General features: G+C 40.1%; 4 protein-coding genes across 6 annotated transcripts; 2 read left to right on the plus strand and 2 right to left on the minus strand.

The window, feature by feature from the left end:
• The first annotated feature begins 342 nt into the window (after nucleotides 1-342).
• Nucleotides 343-3359, plus strand: LOC137738753 (subtilisin-like protease SBT1.8). Its single transcript, XM_068478232.1, has 2 exons — nucleotides 343-2255; nucleotides 2484-3359. The coding sequence occupies exons 1-2, from the start codon at nucleotides 488-490 to the stop codon at nucleotides 3158-3160; spliced, it is 2445 nt and encodes an 814-aa protein (XP_068334333.1). The 5' UTR covers nucleotides 343-487; the 3' UTR covers nucleotides 3161-3359.
• A 154-nt stretch (nucleotides 3360-3513) lies between these two features.
• LOC137738764 (guanine nucleotide-binding protein subunit gamma 3-like) lies at nucleotides 3514-7240 on the minus strand. 3 transcript variants are annotated; one of them, XM_068478248.1, is made up of 6 exons: nucleotides 7182-7240; nucleotides 6131-6270; nucleotides 4664-4716; nucleotides 4465-4509; nucleotides 4341-4385; nucleotides 3523-4072 (listed from the first exon to the last, which is right to left on the minus strand). In XM_068478248.1, the coding sequence occupies exons 2-6, from the start codon at nucleotides 6158-6160 to the stop codon at nucleotides 3727-3729; spliced, it is 519 nt and encodes a 172-aa protein (XP_068334349.1). In that variant the 5' UTR covers nucleotides 6161-6270; nucleotides 7182-7240; the 3' UTR covers nucleotides 3523-3726. The 3 variants fall into 3 exon arrangements, with proteins under 3 accessions (XP_068334343.1, XP_068334349.1, XP_068334356.1); XM_068478255.1 differs by lacking the exon at nucleotides 7182-7240 and adding an exon at nucleotides 6757-7031; XM_068478242.1 differs by lacking the exon at nucleotides 7182-7240 and having other exon boundaries at nucleotides 3514-4072; nucleotides 6131-6436.
• A 5439-nt stretch (nucleotides 7241-12679) lies between these two features.
• Nucleotides 12680-14275, plus strand: LOC137744346 (protein LURP-one-related 6-like). Its single transcript, XM_068484182.1, has 3 exons — nucleotides 12680-13346; nucleotides 13513-13755; nucleotides 13861-14275. Exons 1-3 carry the CDS (start codon nucleotides 13110-13112, stop codon nucleotides 13993-13995), a joined length of 615 nt encoding a protein of 204 aa, XP_068340283.1. The 5' UTR covers nucleotides 12680-13109; the 3' UTR covers nucleotides 13996-14275.
• A 90-nt stretch (nucleotides 14276-14365) lies between these two features.
• Nucleotides 14366-17508, minus strand: LOC137744338 (cation/calcium exchanger 4-like). The gene is made up of 3 exons (XM_068484177.1): nucleotides 15033-17508; nucleotides 14583-14674; nucleotides 14366-14474 (listed from the first exon to the last, which is right to left on the minus strand). The coding sequence occupies exon 1, from the start codon at nucleotides 17018-17020 to the stop codon at nucleotides 15059-15061; it is 1962 nt and encodes a 653-aa protein (XP_068340278.1). The 5' UTR covers nucleotides 17021-17508; the 3' UTR covers nucleotides 14366-14474; nucleotides 14583-14674; nucleotides 15033-15058.
• Between the last annotated feature and the right edge of the window lie 1433 nt (nucleotides 17509-18941).

Here is an 18941-nt window from a genome sequence, read left to right on the forward strand (position 1 = left end):
TACATTTTGATATACATCATCAGGCTAGTATATTCAATTAATTTGACTAAGGGAGAGAATGGTTAGAAATTATTACAATAAGTGCAATCTCGTAATCCTAGAATTCTTCTATATCAAGTTTCACCGAAAATATCTTACAATCATCGGTTATTATTCAGATAACAGCGGTGAGAAAAATTAACATATCATTTTACTAGAATTTGAGCTATGTTCATAAGTTGGTGTTAGTAATTAAAATTCCATTATCTTCTCTCACATGAAACAGAAATCCTATTCAGCAATGGACCCTTCAAGAGACGCGCTTCCAGCTCATGTCGATATTGTCCCATGATACTACACACGAAATTCCATGATACTAATCATAATTAACTATTAAACTAAAATTATATATTAACCAAAACAAAATTGTGATTTATTATTAATTTATTATACTAAAATGGCATCGGAGTAATTAAACCCAATAGAATGTCGCATTCCAGATCCCCGCATGCTTTTAAACCCGACAACGTTCTTTTTCTCCTTCCACCTTCTTTTATCCTTTCTGACAGTCGCAGCCACAGAGCGACTGTACTCTCACTCTCTCTTCATCTTCTACATTTTGGATATACTAAATCTACCCAGCTCAAGCTTTTTAGTCATGGCCGCCGAGGCCTTCTGGTTCGGAGTGCTGCTCCTTCTTCTCCCATGTTTCTCAGCCATGGCGAAGCAGACTTACATTGTGCAGATGAACCACCACTCCAAGCCGGAATCCTACGCCACACACCACGACTGGTACTCCGCCAGCCTCCAATCCCTCTCCTCCGACTCAGATTCCCTCCTTTACACCTACACCGATGCCTACCATGGCTTCGCCGCCTCCTTAGATCCGGAGCAGGCCGAGCTGCTCCGCCAGTCCGACTCCGTCATCGGCGTCTACGAAGACACGGTTTACAACCTTCACACCACTCGAACCCCCGAGTTTCTCGGTCTCGATACCGAATCGGGGCTCTGGGAGGGTCACTCGACCCAGGATTTGAACCAGGCCTCGAATGACGTCATCGTTGGAGTTCTCGACACCGGGGTCTGGCCCGAGTCCAAGAGCTTCGACGACACCGGAATGCCCGAGATCCCTACCCGGTGGCGGGGCCAGTGCGAATCGGGGCCCGATTTCGCGGCAACGCTTTGCAACAAGAAGCTAATCGGAGCTCGGAGCTTCTCGAAAGGTTACCACATGGCCTCCCGTGGGAGCTACTTGAGAAAACCGAGGGAAGTCGAGTCTCCGCGCGACAGAGACGGTCACGGTACCCACACCTCCAGCACCGCGGCCGGGTCCCTCGTGGCCAACGCCAGCCTCCTCGGATACGCGACCGGAACGGCTCGCGGAATGGCCCCTCACGCGCGCGTCGCCACCTACAAGGTCTGCTGGAGCACCGGGTGTTTCGGGTCAGACATTCTCGCGGGCATGGATCGGGCCATCGTTGACGGCGTCGACGTCTTGTCACTCTCCCTAGGCGGTGGCTCCGCTCCCTACTACCGCGACACGATCGCGATTGGCGCGTTCACGGCTATGGAAAGGGGTATTTTCGTCTCTTGCTCTGCCGGTAACAGTGGGCCCACTAGAGCCTCGTTGGCCAACACAGCCCCCTGGATCATGACCGTTGGAGCCGGGACCTTGGACCGGGATTTCCCGGCTTACGCTTTGTTAGGCAACAAACTCCGGTTCACTGGCGTTTCGCTTTACAGCGGGACCGGAATGGGAAACAAACCGGTCCAGTTGGTTTACAACAGGGGGTCCAACAGCTCTAGTAACTTGTGCCTGCCGGGTTCGCTCAACCCGGATTTGGTTCGTGGGAAAGTGGTGATGTGCGACCGAGGCATCAACGCACGTGTCGAGAAAGGTGGCGTCGTGCGCGCAGCTGGGGGGATTGGGATGATACTGGCCAACACCGCAGCCAGCGGTGAGGAGTTGGTGGCTGATAGTCATTTGCTACCTGCAGTTGCCGTCGGGAGACGAGTCGGTGACCAAATCAGGGAATATGCTCAGCACGATCCCAATCCGACGGCTGTGATTACTTTCGGAAGGACTGTGCTAAATGTACGGCCGTCACCGGTCGTGGCGGCGTTTAGTTCACGGGGGCCCAATATGGTGAACCCCCAGATCTTGAAGCCGGACGTGATTGGTCCAGGTGTCAATATTTTGGCGGCATGGTCAGAGGCAGTCGGGCTCACGGGGCTTGAGGAGGACAAAAGGAAGAGCCAGTTCAACATCATTTCAGGTAACGGCTAGTTTGTTAACATGATTTGATCGGAAGAGCTCTCCTTAGCTCAGATGGGGATTCGCTGACCGGTCCATATGAACCGTCTAAATTTAATTCAACAACTCTAAATATAAATATGAAACTCTTTAAAAATTATAATAATTGCAATTGTTGGATTAAATTTGAACCGTTCATACGCACCGGACCGTTGATGATGTTAACTCGACCTTTGTGATTTTGTCGCAGGTACATCAATGTCATGCCCACACATTAGTGGGCTTGCAGCATTGCTCAAGGCGGCCCATCCGGAATGGAGTCTAAGTGCTGTGAAATCTGCCCTAATGACCACAGCTTACACCCATGACAACACCAAGGCCCCTCTCCGAGACGCGGCCGATGGCACGATTTCGAACCCGTGGGCTCACGGCTCCGGGCACGTTGACCCCTCGAAGGCGCTGTCACCGGGCTTGGTTTATGACATTGCTACCGAGGACTACATTGCATTTTTGTGCTCATTGGAGTACACCAATGAGCATGTGCAAGCCATTGTCAAGAGGCCCAATGTTACTTGTGCAAGAAAGTATTCGGACCCGGGCCAGCTCAACTACCCTTCGTTCTCAGTCGTGTTCTGGAACAAAAAGAAAAGGGTTGTGAGTTACACCCGGGAATTGACGAATGTCGGGCCTGCCGGATCTGTATACAGAGTCGCCGTGACCAGTCCTTCGATGGTGAGGACCATCGTGAAGCCCACAAGGCTTGTGTTCAACAATGTAGGAGAGAAGCAGAAGTACACGGTCACATTTGTGGCTTCGCAGGGTGCAGAGAAAACATCAAGGTCGGGATTCGGGTCAATCATGTGGTCAAACCCACAACACCAAGTGAAAAGCCCAGTTGCTTTTGCATGGACGCAGTTGATAGATTGAGATTTTAGGCTTTTTTCTGCTGTTGGGCTAGAAAGTGCTTTTGGTTTTGGGATTTCGGCTTTTAAGGAAAGCAGTTCAATGGGGTGGGTGGGTTGAATTTGGGTGGGAGTTGACATTGCCAATGTTTATAGGTATGGCTTTTCACCATCGCGTGAACAAGTTAAAAGACTTCTACAGTAGTTTATGCAAGTTTAATTCTCATATATAGGAATCAAACTGCTTGAGTTTGATTCGTCTAGCACCATCGCTATGAACGCCATTTTATCGAAATCAAACTAACGAGACGATAAACAATTAGACACTCTTTTTAAACTCAAAATTCTCATACATAATTGTTTCTACGTATTGATAGTCTAAGACCTACCTTGCGTACGAAGGTACAAATTTGTCGTAAAAACCATTGCAAATCTACTCATAGATAAACATTTCCTCAACAGAGAGCAAAAAGTCCAGGGGCAATACTCTAAAATTTACTTCATAGCTCACATAAATTTTGTATCTCTCAAATATTTGCATAATTTAGACTAAAAAGGCAAAACAAAGCTTCCACACTGAAAGTATAAATACTAATAACATATACTACAAGGGTTGCAACAGGTTATTCTACAACAGCAACGTGGGCGTACCTTCGGACATTTAGGGCAAGAGCATTTCCATTTGCAACAGTTGCCGCAAGAGCAATCGGGACATGAACACGATGGAAAAATGCAACAATTCCTGCTGCATGAAATATTTTTGCAGCAGTTGGACCGGGGACATGTGCAGCAACATCGCCACTTTGGTAGCCGACAGCAGGCACACGGATTACAGTTACATGGGCCGCAGTCACAGCAGCGTGGCATTTCTAGGTGAAGAGAGCACCCGTCGCAGCAGCAACAGCAAATCCATGAGCAGCTGAAACAGGGCATTCCGCTGTACCACAAACATACTTATGTCATATTCGGAACAAATTTACCTTTCCAATACTGCTATTTGAACGCAAAAGTTCAATAATTCAGAAGTGTTAGAAGACTTCTTCCCTCAATGTTTCTATAAGATTACCACTTTTTTTTTTTTTGTATTGCAGTCACTGTCGAGTATAAACTTAGTTTCAACTTAATAAGGAGCAGAGAATCAAAACTAGAGAATTAAAAACTCGTAAAGTAACATAAATCATTAAGACAAAAGGAAAAAATGGTACCATAGCCATTTCCAGAAGCGACAGGACCGGCGTTTCTTTCGATTCCTGTTAGAAAGAGAGAAAACTGATTTACTCCACGCAAGGGGCGCTAAACTTTACAAAAAATTGTTTAAGTTGTTCTTACGTAGGTATTAACGGATCTGGGTTTGCAACCACAAAATCAGTAATCCTGCCAAATAGTCAAATTCAATCCACAATCAGTTTACTCACACTACATGTACAGAGACTAGATTTAACAAAATTAGTACGTTTTCAGTTCGAATTCTTCTAGTACAAATTTTGAGAACTAGATGCTACAAAAGGTAACGGAAAGAGTGACTTACTCTTTGCAGCATCTCGATGCTGGTTGAAGCCGTTCAACAGATTTCAGTTCGTCCTGCAAACAAATAAGGTAACTGTTTAACTTCCACATAAACCAAATAAGAAGAACCAAGTAAACAGCAATGATATATTAAATGAATATCTTTTCTGTTTGCAAACTCTATGACATGAATGATTAAAAGCGGCATTTCGGCTGCAGATACGCAGGACTTAAATTATGAAAACTACCTTGGTTTGTTTACGATGGAAAATTCAATTATTCAGTGGAAAGTTACCACATTAGCATTGAAAGATGAGAGATGAAACGTTTTGAGCTCAAGTTGCAAACGCCTTAAATTTCTCTAATGCGTCGGAGTTAATCTAATCCGGTTAAGGTTACATGGATTATATATGCACACAAAGACCATCCTTATCGATTGGTCAACGAACTTGTTTGTTATTATTGGCTGATCTGTTAAACATAATTGGGTTACCGAATGGGCCGGATCCCTTTCCACCTAATCCATCTAGTCTAGGATCCAGACTGTTGAAATTTAATCTAACGGTTACAAACAGAGGCTCCTTAAAGTGATAATAATTGTAGCCGTTGGATCAAATTTCAACGGTCCAGATGCCGAACTAGGTGGATTAGGTGGAAAGGGATCAGGAGAGGATCCCTTTCCTACCGAATGAAGTCAGTGAAAACCTGCCAAAGACTTTTGGGTGCACAAAGTGACAGGAGAACAGAATACCACCCATTATGGAACTAAAACTCAATAATTATGAAACTAATTCTAAATCACTATCACTAATTCAGGTTGGATCAGCCGGTGAAGATTATACAGAAATGGTGAGAAAAGTTCGCGGAGTTCCTCCTCCACGCCGGTGGGGTTCGCGCTGCTAAACGAAGTTAATTACTGTCACCTGCATAATATAACTGACCAACACTTTCTATACCAAGCAAACAGAGGAGTATTACTAAATGGATCGACTACATTAAGTTCCGAAACTTTAGAGTTAATTAATCCCTTGAAAGTTAAAACAAAACAACATTGAAATGGTTCGTAGTAAATTAGGATCACTCTCAACCAAATGATTTTAACTTGATCATTTCCATGTTAATTAACTTTAAGCTAAGTGTTAAAGCAGGATATTGTCTTGCTTTATGAGCACATCCTCAAGGGAAGATTATCTTAATCATGGTTTTATCGTACACAAAACCGAAAGTCCTACCTTTTCACTGTTCACATAATTAAGCCAATGAGATTAAAGAAAAAGCATAGCTTTTCCAGTCCAAATCAAGAAAAGAAATGCTTTTTAATCCAAGAATGATTTGAAAAAACGAATCATTTAACAAAGACAGAAAGGGCATGAAATCTTTAATTAACATTTTAACCCAAATGATAATTATATTCAAAGTTTTAATTTTTCAACTCAAAGAAGTTAAATTAATTAGTAAAAGTAAAAGAAAATTGAAAAATCAGAGTTACCTCAAGAAAACCAATCTCCCTCTCAAGCATCTGAACCCTGGCAGTTTCTCTGCGCTTCCCATACAAATCAGGATACTGCGGCGGCGACTTTGGGCGTGGCGGTGGCAGTGACGGCACAGAAGCAGAGCAACCAGAAGGAGCTGCCATTTCAAATAGTAATCAAAACCCAGTTGCAAAATCACCTAAAACTCAGACCCCAAATGAAGAAAACGACAGCGGAGATTACAGAGAGAAAAGCTGTAACAATAATGCTTCTGATAGAAGCACTGCAGTTGCAGCGATTAGTAATTACACAAAAAAAAAAAAAAAAAAAAAAAAAAAAAAGCTCATCAATCAAAAGCTCTCGGCAGAAAAGCACTTATGAAGCGGCAAAGCAAATGATGGTAGGTGTAGAAATGAAACGGTAGAAAGCAGTAACTAGGGTCTCTGACAAGGATAAAAATTACGACCCAGAACCAAAAAAGATAAAAAGAGAAGTTGTACAGCGAATAAATGCTCTGCAAACAGAAGGGGATTAATGGGGAAGTTTAAAGATTTAAACTTTATCAAACGCAATCAAAAGGGTAGCAGTATTAATTAGAATTACAAAAAGGGGCAGCCATTTATTCAAAATTCTCACAACTCACAGGGCTCAATGGAGTGAATGAATGTTTGTTTTTCAAAAAAGAAAGATGGGTTTTTGGTTTTCTTCCTTCTCGAGGCGCATCCAACTTGGGTTTTGTTTGCATGTTTTGGTAATTGCAGAGACAGTTAATTAACTCAATTAATTAATTAATTAAACCAATAGTAATAGTAATGGTAATAGTAAAGACGGCTGTGCAAAAAAAGCCTGCTACTGCAAGTGTCCGTACGAACACACTTGGCAAATATTTTGAGTGAGATTTTTGGGGTTGAATTTGTAGAAAAACAACTTAAACAAGTAAAAACTAAAGCTTTTTGTGTGTGTTTTTAAATAAATAAATTTGTTTGAATTTGTATTATTTTTAGATTGAAGGGGTGAGGGAGTTGCAGGATTTGCAGAGGAAGAAGCGAAAAGCACGATGGGGAGTACCTCAGACAGCACGTGACTGCTGCGTAGAAAATAGAAAAAAGGGGGAAATCAGAAGTTTTTGGGCAAAACAGAGACTTGGACAAATCAAGCCCTGATTTTGAGAATAACTAACCATCTGGGTAAAAGCTCGTGTCAATTTTACCTTTATCTTGTACCACAGTAATTGGAGGACTTCTATGGTACATGTATATTACTATTGTGACGTTATTTGCCGAAAATTTAACCTTATGTGGATAGAAATGTACGTCGTACAATTGAAGCGAGATGCTACAGTAATAATATGTTCGTGTCATGAAAATTGCGGCATCAACTTTTATCTTAATTTTTAGATGATGTTACACTTTTAATTAAATAGAGTAGTTTTTCATTTAGTGTTTGAAGTTCCGATGTTGGCATGGTTAATTTACTTTTTTTAATTTTGCAGTTCAAATCATTAACTTCGTTTACTTGAAGAAGAAATATTTGGTGTGGCGATACATGCATCTTCGACATTTTAAGTCATCTAACTTTTTAATCACATATTAACGTGACTAAAATAACAATTCAGATCCATAAACATGTCTAAAACAAAAATCCAGATCCATAAAAGACCATGAACACTCTGATTATTTTATGTGATATCCTCACTTTCCGCTTATTGATTTATGTGCACATGAGTGACTCTTTCTTGTAAAGTCAACACACTTGAAATGTCTAAGAGCATCTCCAATGCAGACGTCAAAAGATAAATATCAAATATTAATTTGATGGTTGACGTGACAATGTCAGATTTTCTATTTATCCAACCGATATGTTTTTTTGTTATAAACGATATTTGTAAGACCTATTTTAAAAAGAAATCAATTAAAATAAATTTTCAAGATCTATGATTGGTGCATTAATGGGATCCACATAATAAAATAATTAAAAAATATTTGACATCACATTTTCTCATATGTCAATCCACAAAAGATTGACATATCGGTTGGAGTTTACTCCTACCTTCAAATTTGATTACATGACATTCCGCTTAGGATTTGGCATCTCTTTTGAAGATGGTCTAAATTGACAATACACATTGCTACCACATTAGATTTCATTCTTTAATTACCAAGCTAGCCATTTTTGAATAATTGCAAAAATAAACAAATTACATTATTACACTTTTCAAAATCAAAACTATATGGACCAAAAAGCAGAGAGTAAAGTTATCTCGACATATAAACTAACACAACATATTCAAAAAAAAAAAAAAAAAAAAAAAAATTCTAGTGAAAAACTTATGGGTTATTTTCCATGAAAGGATTAAGGAAGATAGTTGGATAGAGAAATTTGAGGGAAGGGTGAAAATTTTGGGTGAAGTCGATTTGAAATGGAGGAGAAAAGCAAAATACAGATGCTGAAAAAAAATGACCAAAACAATGTCGTCTTGAATCTTGATAAGGGATTAAACAAGATAAATTAAAAAAAAAAAATAAATAAATAAATAACTCAATTCTTCTTCCATGCGCTTACGTTGCGACTATCGTCCTAGGCATCCCTACTCGTTTACACTCTCCAATACAAGTAGTCCCAAATAGGGTGATAGGGCCACATTTCTATTGAAATTTTGTCTCAACAAGTATGTCCAAACCAAATTATTGAGATGAAAGTTTGTCAAATGGGTGGTCTCATTGGCCTTCAACTTTGGGGGCCACCTTTTTACTGCATCTTATACAAAAACGACAGTGATAATAGTCCTTTTACGCACAAGTTCCTATTTAGAGAATTTTTTTTTTATAGAATAATGTTATTCACACATCCATTTTTACTTCTCACATATCTTTTTAATTTTTCGCTGTGGATTGAAAATATTCTTTCACCAAGATCATTTTTACTTTAATTTCTAAAACCCAACCCCAAAGTATGAACAGTCAGAAATATTCTTTCACCAAGATCATTTTTACTGAAAATATTCTTTCACCAAGATCATTTTTACTTTAATTTCTAAACCCCAACCCCAAAGTATGAACAGTCAGAAATATTCTTTCACCAAGATCATTTTTACTGAAAATATTCTTTCACCAAGATCATTTTGTCAAGATGAACAGTCAGAAATTTAATCTATACTATTATTAAAAAAAGAGCCCTTGTCAACTTTTTTTCCTCACTTTTTCTAATTTTGCCCTCATTTTTGAACGGACAATATTGGCATGATGAGGGCAAAATAGTAATTTTGTACCTTTTGACAAAATGACAACCATATCCCTATTTTTCCTATTTTACCCTCTTTTTTATACTTATTTTTCTAATTTTACCCTCACTTTTGATACACAATATTTACATAAGGAAGAAAAATAATAATTATGTAATATTAAAAAAAATACACTTATTAAAATAAATTATTCACACATATAAAGTGTATACTCTCTGCTAGTCTGAATTAAACCATATGACCCTTGTATTACACTGTACCTGCAGACACACTTGTATTTATTGGGCTTCAATTATCCAGCAGTAAAAATGGTCCATAATCTCAGTTACAGCTGGCCCATTACTTAGATTTGTTTCAAATTATACATGAAAATGTATAGTCCCACAGTTCAATCCACGTGACTTTTGACTTTGTATTTCTACGCCTCTCTTAAAGTACAAGGAGTCACTTAATATTACAATCTAATGATATTTCTCTTTATTTGTAAGTGATATCCTCTTCACTTGTAAGTGATATCCTCTTCACTTGTAAGTGAAAAGTTTTATATTCGATTCTCGCCAAATGCGAACTTGAACCAAAATATTGCTAGCTCATTGTACAATCTAATGATATTTCTCTTTATTTGTAAGTGATATCCTCTTCACTTGTAAGTGAGAAGTTTTATATTCAATTCTCGCCAAATGCGAACTTGAACCAAAATATTGCTAGCTCATTGTACAATCTAATGATATTTCTCTTTATTTGTAAGTGATATCCTCTTTACTTGTAAGTGATATCCTCTTCACTTGTAAGTGAGAAGTTTTATATTCGATTATCGCCAAATGCGAACTTGAACCAAAATATTGCTAGCTCATTGTAAGGCTTAGCCCACTCTCTCACCATATGAGTGTAGATAATATCTTTTGTTAAAAAAAAAATACAATAATTTGCCAATTTGGTATCCAAAGCTTGACTTTGTTGTTCCAAAAATGCATATATAAGTCATAACAAATGCTGAGGAGACTATCTCAAAGTAAGACTCTCTATGAACTTTCTGTCATCTCATGTTTTTAACACAATATTTTATCATGTTGGCATAGAAATTGTGCCACAAATATAAAGTGGTAGAAAGTCTATAAAAAATCACTTTTGCGAGAATCTCCGTAATATTTCCAATAAATCATTGTTGTTCACACCCAGTGACACACCAAATCGTAACTCGTAAGGACCAAGCAAACTTACCAAGGCAATAACCAATGAGTCCTCTGATGTGGTGACAATTATCTCCGTTTGGTTATATTTTGTCCTACTTTTAACTTTCATGATACAATTTGGTGCGAACTTGTGATTAGCTCGTACATATTGGTACACATAGAAATGCACTCTTCCCCCACCCAAACTCAACCATTGGTTGTCAAAAATGAGGAACTGGATTGTCTGCCCTTCCCATCCCATACCCTTCTCATCCCTTTTTATTTTTATGGTTACGGTTAAATCACGTCAACATTTTATATTCCCATTATTTTTTGTCTTATTATTTTTATAAAAAAATAATATAAAATGTTAACGTGGCTTAACCGTGACTACATAATATAGGAGTGGATGAAAAAAGTATGGGATAAGAAGGGTAGATAATCTAGATCCCAAAAATGAGGCGGAGTGAGAATTTGTCAATCTAAAATAAAACATCTTACTCAATTGACATAACTTACGACTGCAACTTTACTGTGAGTGAAATATCCAACGGTAGAAAAAGAGCTTTGTAAAAATAGATTGCCAAAATTGAGATAGAATTTTACCAAACCAGATTAATTCAATTACACAAGTCAGGCTCCCGTACGGTTGCGGAATAGTTTTTGAACTCCACGCGCCATAGGTGGGGGTGACCACGCCTCTAGAGGGAGGGAGGTAGGCGAGATATTTTTCATTGTGATTGAAATATATAAATGGTATATCATTTGTTTTTATATAAGTAGTGAGAAATTTTATTTTTTAAATTATTAACTTTTTAACACACGTATTTCATCACTTATATAATGATACATAATGTATCATCCTATATTCCGATCAAACCGAAAAATCTCTTATTATTTCCTTGATTCATTCATTCATCCAAGTGGGACCCGCCGGTGAGGCGACGCATCAAGAATTTCCTGCTCTTCTCAAAGTACTACGGCAAAAAGAGGGGTCTCTGAATCTCTGATAACGTGTCGAGTGGGCCAGGCCTACTATTTCTCCGGCTACAAAGCCCAAGGCACTACCTCTCTCGTTCTCTCTTCTCCTCCGTGAAGGTGCTAACGTGCTAACGTGCAACACACCACACGTGTGCACGCTTATAGTTACCCTGTTTGGCAAAATGCCCTCACAGAATCACAGGCAAAAGCTCTTGGCTCGAAAATCATACCTATAGTTTATTTAACATTTATTTACCAAGAAAAAAAATGTTTTATTTTATTTTATATCCGAAATTTGTAGGAGTTTCTTGTGTGTGTCTTGAGCGACCGAGTAACGTAACATGGAAGACTGTACTTGAGTATTCTTTCTTAAGAGGAAATGGGTCGTTCGTCCACGAGCGGGAGTGCAATTTTTATCTGATGATGCCAAAGCAGAGACGGAGAATAAAAAAGTTAAACTAGCTCTTTCTTTTATTTAATTATGAGATTTGAACTCATGATCTTCTTTGACAGAACAAACTTGCATTAACATTTTATGGGCTTTCCTAATCTGTGTTGGCATGTGGGCTTGTTGAATGGTAGGCCATTGTCCTTAGATAAGCATTTTGTAATTGTATTTAGGAAGCGCATGTTCTACATGTTGTTGATAAGAATGCCGATTATGTTTCTACATGATCTTGATAAGACTAGTGCTTATAAGAAAGCTGTTTATGTTTCAACATGTCGTTGATAAGAATGCCGCTTATGTTCCTGACTTTCACGTAAGCGTTAATGACATTTCTTGGTCTTCTTGTATTGTCTGGGATTTTTATCCTTCAATGACGTAACGTCTCTTTCATAAACTAAACTAAAAGAAAGAAAGAAGAAAAAAAAAGGATAGAAGGATGGAAAGCAACCCCTAAACTGTAGGTCAGAAAAGTCCATGAAACACAATCCAAAACACCGTTTTAGGGGCAATTAAGTGCAAACTTAACATAATTATTATATTTTGTTAAACTTTGCAAACCTTTGAAAGGTGACGAGCATCTCTAGCAATAATTCAAAAGGTCATAAAAAGATGTGAAAGAATCTTTGAACTGTAGTCCAATCGGACACCAAACAAGTTAACGTAGGAACAACGAACCTGAACGCCCTCCTTCGAAGAGATTTACGCTTTTAAATATTCTCCTAGACTTTGAGCTACCAAACTCAAATAATTAAACAAAAAGTTTAGCCAAATTAAGCAACGTGGTATACCTCTTAAAGATTAAACCAAAAGGCTCTTACCTTGAGCAGAAAGCTGTTGATTCCAAGCGCAAACTCTCCCGTTTCATTGGCCAGCAATCGTCATCTCGAACAAGCAACTGCATCTCTGCCAAGCAAGCACATTTGAATTCAGATATTCTTCCAACTTATGCGTATGGTATATGCAGAGTCAAAACATTTGAATGTAGAAACCACTAGACCCTAAAGCCTCCCTAAGGCAAGAAGCTTTCCTACTTTTCTTAGTCTATCTCTAAGCTTTGTGTATAAAAAGAAAAGACCCTTGTTAGCAACGAGATCAAACTCCAAGTTTGTCATCGAGCGAAGCAGAATAATTGAATATAGATAGCAAAGAAAGAGATGGGGGCAAAAGACAATATGATCATGCCTATAATTAGCAAGATGTACTGTTCGTCTTCTCAGGCTGTGCTTGTCGTAAGGAGGAGGCCACAAATGATAAACGGAGGTGGTTTTGTGGTTACGGATTGTAGTCAGAAGGTTTCTTTCAAGGTTGATGGATGTGGAATTCTGGGGAAAAAGGATGAGATGATTCTGAGGGACAGTGATGGAGAAGCCTTGCTTCTTATTCGTCGAAAGGTATACATATATATGTCCAATTCAAAAAATTCAAAATAGAATTTCAATCAAACATGCATCTATAAGACAAAACATGTTTCATTTTGCATTATGGCATGTACATGAAGAGGTGTTAGGGATGCTTAATCAGTTTCCGCTCACTCATATAGATTTGTTTATGTACCAGGGTGCAATGGTCGAGGCCCTCAGCATTTATCGGAAATGGAGGGGGTATAGTTTAGACTATGACGGATCACAGGATCAGATGGTTTTCTGTTTAAAAGAGCCAAACTCGTGTTTGGCAAGGACTCAAGCAATTAGAATCTCAACGAAAGCCACAAAAAACAAAGACTGGGACTTTGAGATCAAGGGCTATTTTCCTGATAAGGATTGTAGTATTGTTGACTCTAAGGGTAACACAATGGCAAAGGTAATTAATTCGAATTCAAGACGAACCTATAAGACTTTCCTTCTTTGTAAATTGCTTCTGAAATGATTAAGGTGGGGATTTGTCGTTGGTTAAATTGAAACACAGATCGGGGTGAAGAAGGAATTGATGGCGAGCAAGGATCTCTACCATGTTGTGGTGACACCAGGCATGGATCAAGCTTTCATCATTGGAGTCATTACGATTCTTGACTACATCTACGGTGAATCCACCAGGTGCTAAATTACTACAGATTCTAAAGAGAAGCTTTCCTTGATTTCACGTCGAAACATGATAGACTCTGCAGCAGAGTTCAATTCTCTGCATTTTGGAAGCTGCTAATCCTTCAATTTTCATTTTTCATGGATTGTTTGATGGATAATGTTTTAGTTGTCCCAACCTGTACTAAGTTACTAACTGGGAACTCATTTGTTAAAGCTTTTAGAAGGTATTTTTTGCAACTCTCTGGTTTGTAATCGGTGATATATTTTTACTTTTCTCAAAAGGATGCACCACCAATGTACTAAACCGTAGATGCAGAATCCGTTTCAATATAAATACGCAATGAAAAGTGAAAATCAATTCCACAATGTAGAGGAATTCTTACCCGACTTCGCCATTTAATAGAATCTCGTGGAGAAGCCCTGCCGCTGCAGAAGCGTGAGCATGTCATTCCCGTTGTGAGTTTCCAAAACACGGAATTTTAAACAAAGGAGACATTTCTGAAATGAAATATGTGTTCAACTACAACTAATGGGATAGGAAATTTGATTGCAAGAGATTGATAAATGATAATAGTGCAAAATTTAACATCTTTGATGGTAACCTACCGAGTACAGGTCAAGATTTCTGTCCATGGACCTTCGGACCATCTTCACAGGCATCGGAATGCGTCAGGAAATCTAAACATTAGCTCAGTTGCCTGATTCAGTTAACCAATTCATAGTAAGCAGGAGAAACGTTACAACATTATGCCAAGCAAGCATTCTTCAACAACAAACATGGAAAACCAATTAATGAAATAAGTATCGCAACATTCCATCACCAAATAGAGGTGTAAAACGCCTCAGAGAAATAACAGTCTCAGAAAATCATAAGGTATACAAGTTGGCAAACCGAATTCATGGAAACTAAATTTCGTTTTCATATTAACATAAATTTGTAGTACATTATCTGGGATTATAATCTAGTATCAGTTAACAATAATGACAGACGCAACTAACAGCATCAGCATTGCCATTCCAACTCAACACTGTACAAGACATAACATTTTTAGTTACCAATCCACGGTATCTTCGTCATAGATCTACCATAGCACTCCCGTTGAGGTGCCTAGCCTGAGAGAGAGAAATACCAAATAGATTATTATGAGGCCGAGTCCTAAGGTCTTGTTAGGGCGCATGCCATTCCTGGGTAGCACAACAAGTGACCATAGAAGCCCTGATATTAGAAATCCCATTGTATAAAACAAGCTGTTATCTTTGGGAATTTTGTACGGTTCCGGCCTCCGAGACCAGGATGCAAGCAGCATTGAGATCCCCAAACCAGCAAGTGTGTTAAACATAGGTCCGGCATAACATCCTGACATTGCAATCTGTACACCGTCTCCACCATTCATTGCCAATGCAACGTTTGACATTAAATCACCCATTGAGTTTCCCCATGCTAATACAGTCAATCCAAGGATTGATGGACTAATTCCAAAAATTACGCCAAATGCCACCAGCAAGGCAACGAGCTCGTTTGCAACAATGTAGAACCAGATGATGCTCATAAAAAACCCTCCTAAAACCCACGGAAATAAAAATTTGCGAGGGGGCTGGTCCGGTCTGGTGTGTCGATATGCAAGAACGCCAAAGACACCACTGCAGAGAAAGCTTATAAAGTAGGCAATTTCCTTGCTCAGAGATCCGACATCTTCTTGGGTGTTCCATAAGAATAACAGAAGAATGGGAGCTAACACAGCACTGGCAACAGCATAACCTTTGGACCACCTATCCTCCTCGACTATAGGGATCGTCAACTGTCTTGGCAGTGTCAACGGAATCTCCAGCAGTGATAAAAATCTAAAAGAGGAAGAGTTTTCCTTCACTGTTTCATCCTCGTTCCAACCCCACAATGACCTTGAACTGTCTGAACCAGCCTTCACATCGTGATTCGAATAAATTGCCACATTTGAAGCCCACATCCACTGTGGCAACTTACTTTGGAGTTGAGGTACCTCACTGTCTGATTCAGACTCAAGAAGCGAAGCATATAAAGATTCCTCTTCATCGCTTCCCGGAGAAAATATACTTCCCCTAACTGGTACCAATGGTGTTACAGCATCTAACCTCAATTTTCGAACATGTTTCTTCAGAAGCTCGTTTGCAGCGACCACAAATGCATAAACCACGTAAATCAAGACAAACGCTATAGCACCCCCGACAGTAACCTCACCAACCATCAACATTAAGGCAAGAGACATAACAGTAAAGAGGAAAAAACATATATCTCTGATAAAGCATTTCTTATCAATCTGAAACCCCTTATCCGCCACACATAGAGATATAGTCCCAACAACAATACAAGTAACAAAGACAGCTCCCCCCAACACACTATTAAGGCCCACTCCCCCGGCATCCTTACCCACAAAAGCAGCAATGCTGGCAAACACATCAGGAGCGCCATTCCCGAGTGGAAGCAGAGACACACCGGCCACAGTAGCCGGTAGCTTCAAGAGACTCGAAAGCTTCTCCAGAGAACAACAAAAGTAATCTGCCGCAGTATTACCCAAAAGATAGAACAATGCAGCTAGCCAAATTGCCAACACTACATACCCCAAAATGCTAACTTTCTCACAGCTGCAGTAAAAGAAATGAATGTAATTCAAATACCCACCGGAAGTACACTCTGGATGGGCAATCAAGAACTCACATTTGCTCCGATACCCTTCGTGTTTGAACAACCCGGTGCATAATTGGGGATTAGGTTCTGGTATCAAATTGGCATCCGACCCATTAACACTGACACTATAATTGGACGGAGAAACATCAACTTCGGCAATCCTCCGGCGAATAATTTCGACCTGACGACCCGGATCACCAAATCCATTTACTTTGGAGCTCCATCGAGGAGGAAGAACCGAAGGGGAACTACCCAGAGAAGGGTTTCTAAGAAAGCTATCCTGGCTGTAGAACAAGAAGACCAATGCCAAAGTACAAATTCCATTGAAAAGCCCACGAAATTTGGAATTTTCCACCCCAAAAAACCACTTGGGTTTGATCATGATTTCTATTCCCAACCCTCCTCCTATCAAGCCCTAAATTTCGGAATTCCAAACCCGGACAGGGGTCGATCGAGAACCCCCGAGCAGGGCAAACGAAAAAACTCTAGAGTTTTGATCCAATCAAATGGGAAATCGGCAAAAAGATCTCGAATTCAATAAAGGGGTCGAGAAATTCATGTGATAGAAAGACAATTTTGATATTATCCAAGCGAAATTAGAAGGGGTTTCAGAGGGTACCTTTGGCTAGAGAGAGAGAGGGGTTTAGCACTCTTTCTGCGGAGAGGGAGGGAGGGAGGGAGAGAGAGAGAGAGAGAGAGGAAAGAGATACAGAAAGAGTGCTAAGGAAGAAGAAGAAGAAACGAAGCTTCGTCGTGGTTTCTTTCTCCTGAGGCTTGCCGATTGAGGAAGGAGAGAGCAGAAGAAGACGACTGTGTCCTTACTCGCGCGTACCAACAGTCGCAATTTTTTATCACCAGTTTTGGTCCCAATTCAATAAAGTTTGGTGGGAAGATTGTCCTACTTGTAGTATGGAGGTTTTAAGACTTTTCAATGGGCTGGGCCGGGCCAGATTAGAAACAACAGTGGATGGGCCGGCTCAATTGGGGTCGTCTATTTTTTTTTTAACAAGCAATATTATCTAATGGGAAATAATTTAGTTTCATAATGGGCGAGCATTAATGTGATTTAAATTTGCTTTTGACGAAAATTAAACTTAAAACCTCTCACTTGTAAGAGAAAATAAATATTGTTAGACTGTAGATCATTTAAGTTAAACATTTGAATAAGAATCATCTGACCATTTAATATGTCGGGATCTAACTCTAGTACCCTACGCACCAAAACCCACCAGGAGACACAAGTCAAATTGCCAAAGGGTTTGGTTATTGTCCATAATTTGTTTTTTTTTTTTTTTTTTGAACGCCAAACGAAACCAATATATAGCAGCCTACAAAGAGGCAAACACCAATACAACAACCAAGCAGTGACAAGGGATAGACCACAAAGACCCTTCCACCAAGTAGAGGCGTCATCCCCAACACCACCACAACCAAACTAATGAGGACAAGGTAGCCCATCATTATTCAAAATATAAACCAACGAAGATGGGGGCCTTACGACCCATACGACATCACTCATCTCCGGAAAACCAACCGACGCAATCTCATGCGCCACACCATTAGCTGATATGGGCACCCACGACCAGCGGCAATCAAGAAAATCCCCCCCCCCCAACTGCTTAACTCGAGCCAACACGGGGAAAGCCTCCCAACTACCCAAAGACAACGAGCTAGAGAGACATTTTATAGCTTCAAGGGAGTCCGATTCCATAATGACATACCTGACACCCAAAGCCGCTCCTAACTGGCACCCATGCAGCAACGCAGTGGCCTCCGCAGTAGCAGCAGAAGGAGCACTGATAGCGTACCTCGCAGCAGCCACAAACTTTCTGTCCTTGTCCCGCACTATCACCCCGACAAAACCCATCTTAGAGGCCTTGGACCAGCTAACATCCACATTAATCTTCACAAAAGGAGAGACCGGAGCACACCACCGCGAAGCCAGGGTATCCCTTCTCCCGTCGCCCACACTTCTATACCCTACCGCTGCCTTCGCACCAAAAAAAGAACTCACAGCCGCGGAGACAGCAGCCAGTACTTTGGAAGGATAAATGGGCACCCCATTGAACACAAAATCACAGCGAGCCTTCCAAATACACCAACACGTAAACACAATGTAAGATTGCCTCCACTTAGTATCATCAGAGTTGCACAAATTTGGAGAGAAGACCGCCTGAATCCAGTCCACCCAAGCTGGGAGAGAAAACCGATCCACTTTATAACCCAAAGCCCCTCCACACCATATAGGTTCAACCCAAGAGCAAGAGAGGAAAATATGCTAAATGGTTTCATCATGGCAGCAA

The sequence above is a fragment of the Pyrus communis genome, chromosome 1, assembly GCF_963583255.1.
Source record: "Pyrus communis chromosome 1, drPyrComm1.1, whole genome shotgun sequence".
NCBI classification, from domain to species: domain Eukaryota; kingdom Viridiplantae; phylum Streptophyta; class Magnoliopsida; order Rosales; family Rosaceae; genus Pyrus; species Pyrus communis.

What these genes read in the sequence shown, in the direction of transcription:
- LOC137744338 (XM_068484177.1), bottom strand. Translation starts at nt 17,020, where the DNA reads ATGATCAAACCCAAGTGGTTTTTTGGGGTGGAAAATTCCAAATTTCGT.
- LOC137744346 (XM_068484182.1), top strand. Translation starts at nt 13,110, where the DNA reads ATGGGGGCAAAAGACAATATGATCATGCCTATAATTAGCAAGATGTAC. An exon ending in TGCTTCTTATTCGTCGAAAG is followed by an intron (nt 13,347 to 13,512) that starts GTATACATATAT and finishes TTTATGTACCAG; the next exon opens with GGTGCAATGGTCGAGGCCCT. An exon ending in AGGGTAACACAATGGCAAAG is followed by an intron (nt 13,756 to 13,860) that starts GTAATTAATTCG and finishes ATTGAAACACAG; the next exon opens with ATCGGGGTGAAGAAGGAATT.
- LOC137738764 (XM_068478242.1), bottom strand. Translation starts at nt 6,277, where the DNA reads ATGGCAGCTCCTTCTGGTTGCTCTGCTTCTGTGCCGTCACTGCCACCG. An exon ending in CCAGATCCGTTAATACCTAC is followed by an intron (nt 4,386 to 4,464) that starts GTAAGAACAACT and finishes TCTTTCTAACAG; the next exon opens with GAATCGAAAGAAACGCCGGT. An exon ending in CGCTTCTGGAAATGGCTATG is followed by an intron (nt 4,073 to 4,340) that starts GTACCATTTTTT and finishes TTTGTGGTACAG; the next exon opens with CGGAATGCCCTGTTTCAGCT.
- LOC137738753 (XM_068478232.1), top strand. Translation starts at nt 488, where the DNA reads ATGCTTTTAAACCCGACAACGTTCTTTTTCTCCTTCCACCTTCTTTTA. An exon ending in CCAGTTCAACATCATTTCAG is followed by an intron (nt 2,256 to 2,483) that starts GTAACGGCTAGT and finishes ATTTTGTCGCAG; the next exon opens with GTACATCAATGTCATGCCCA.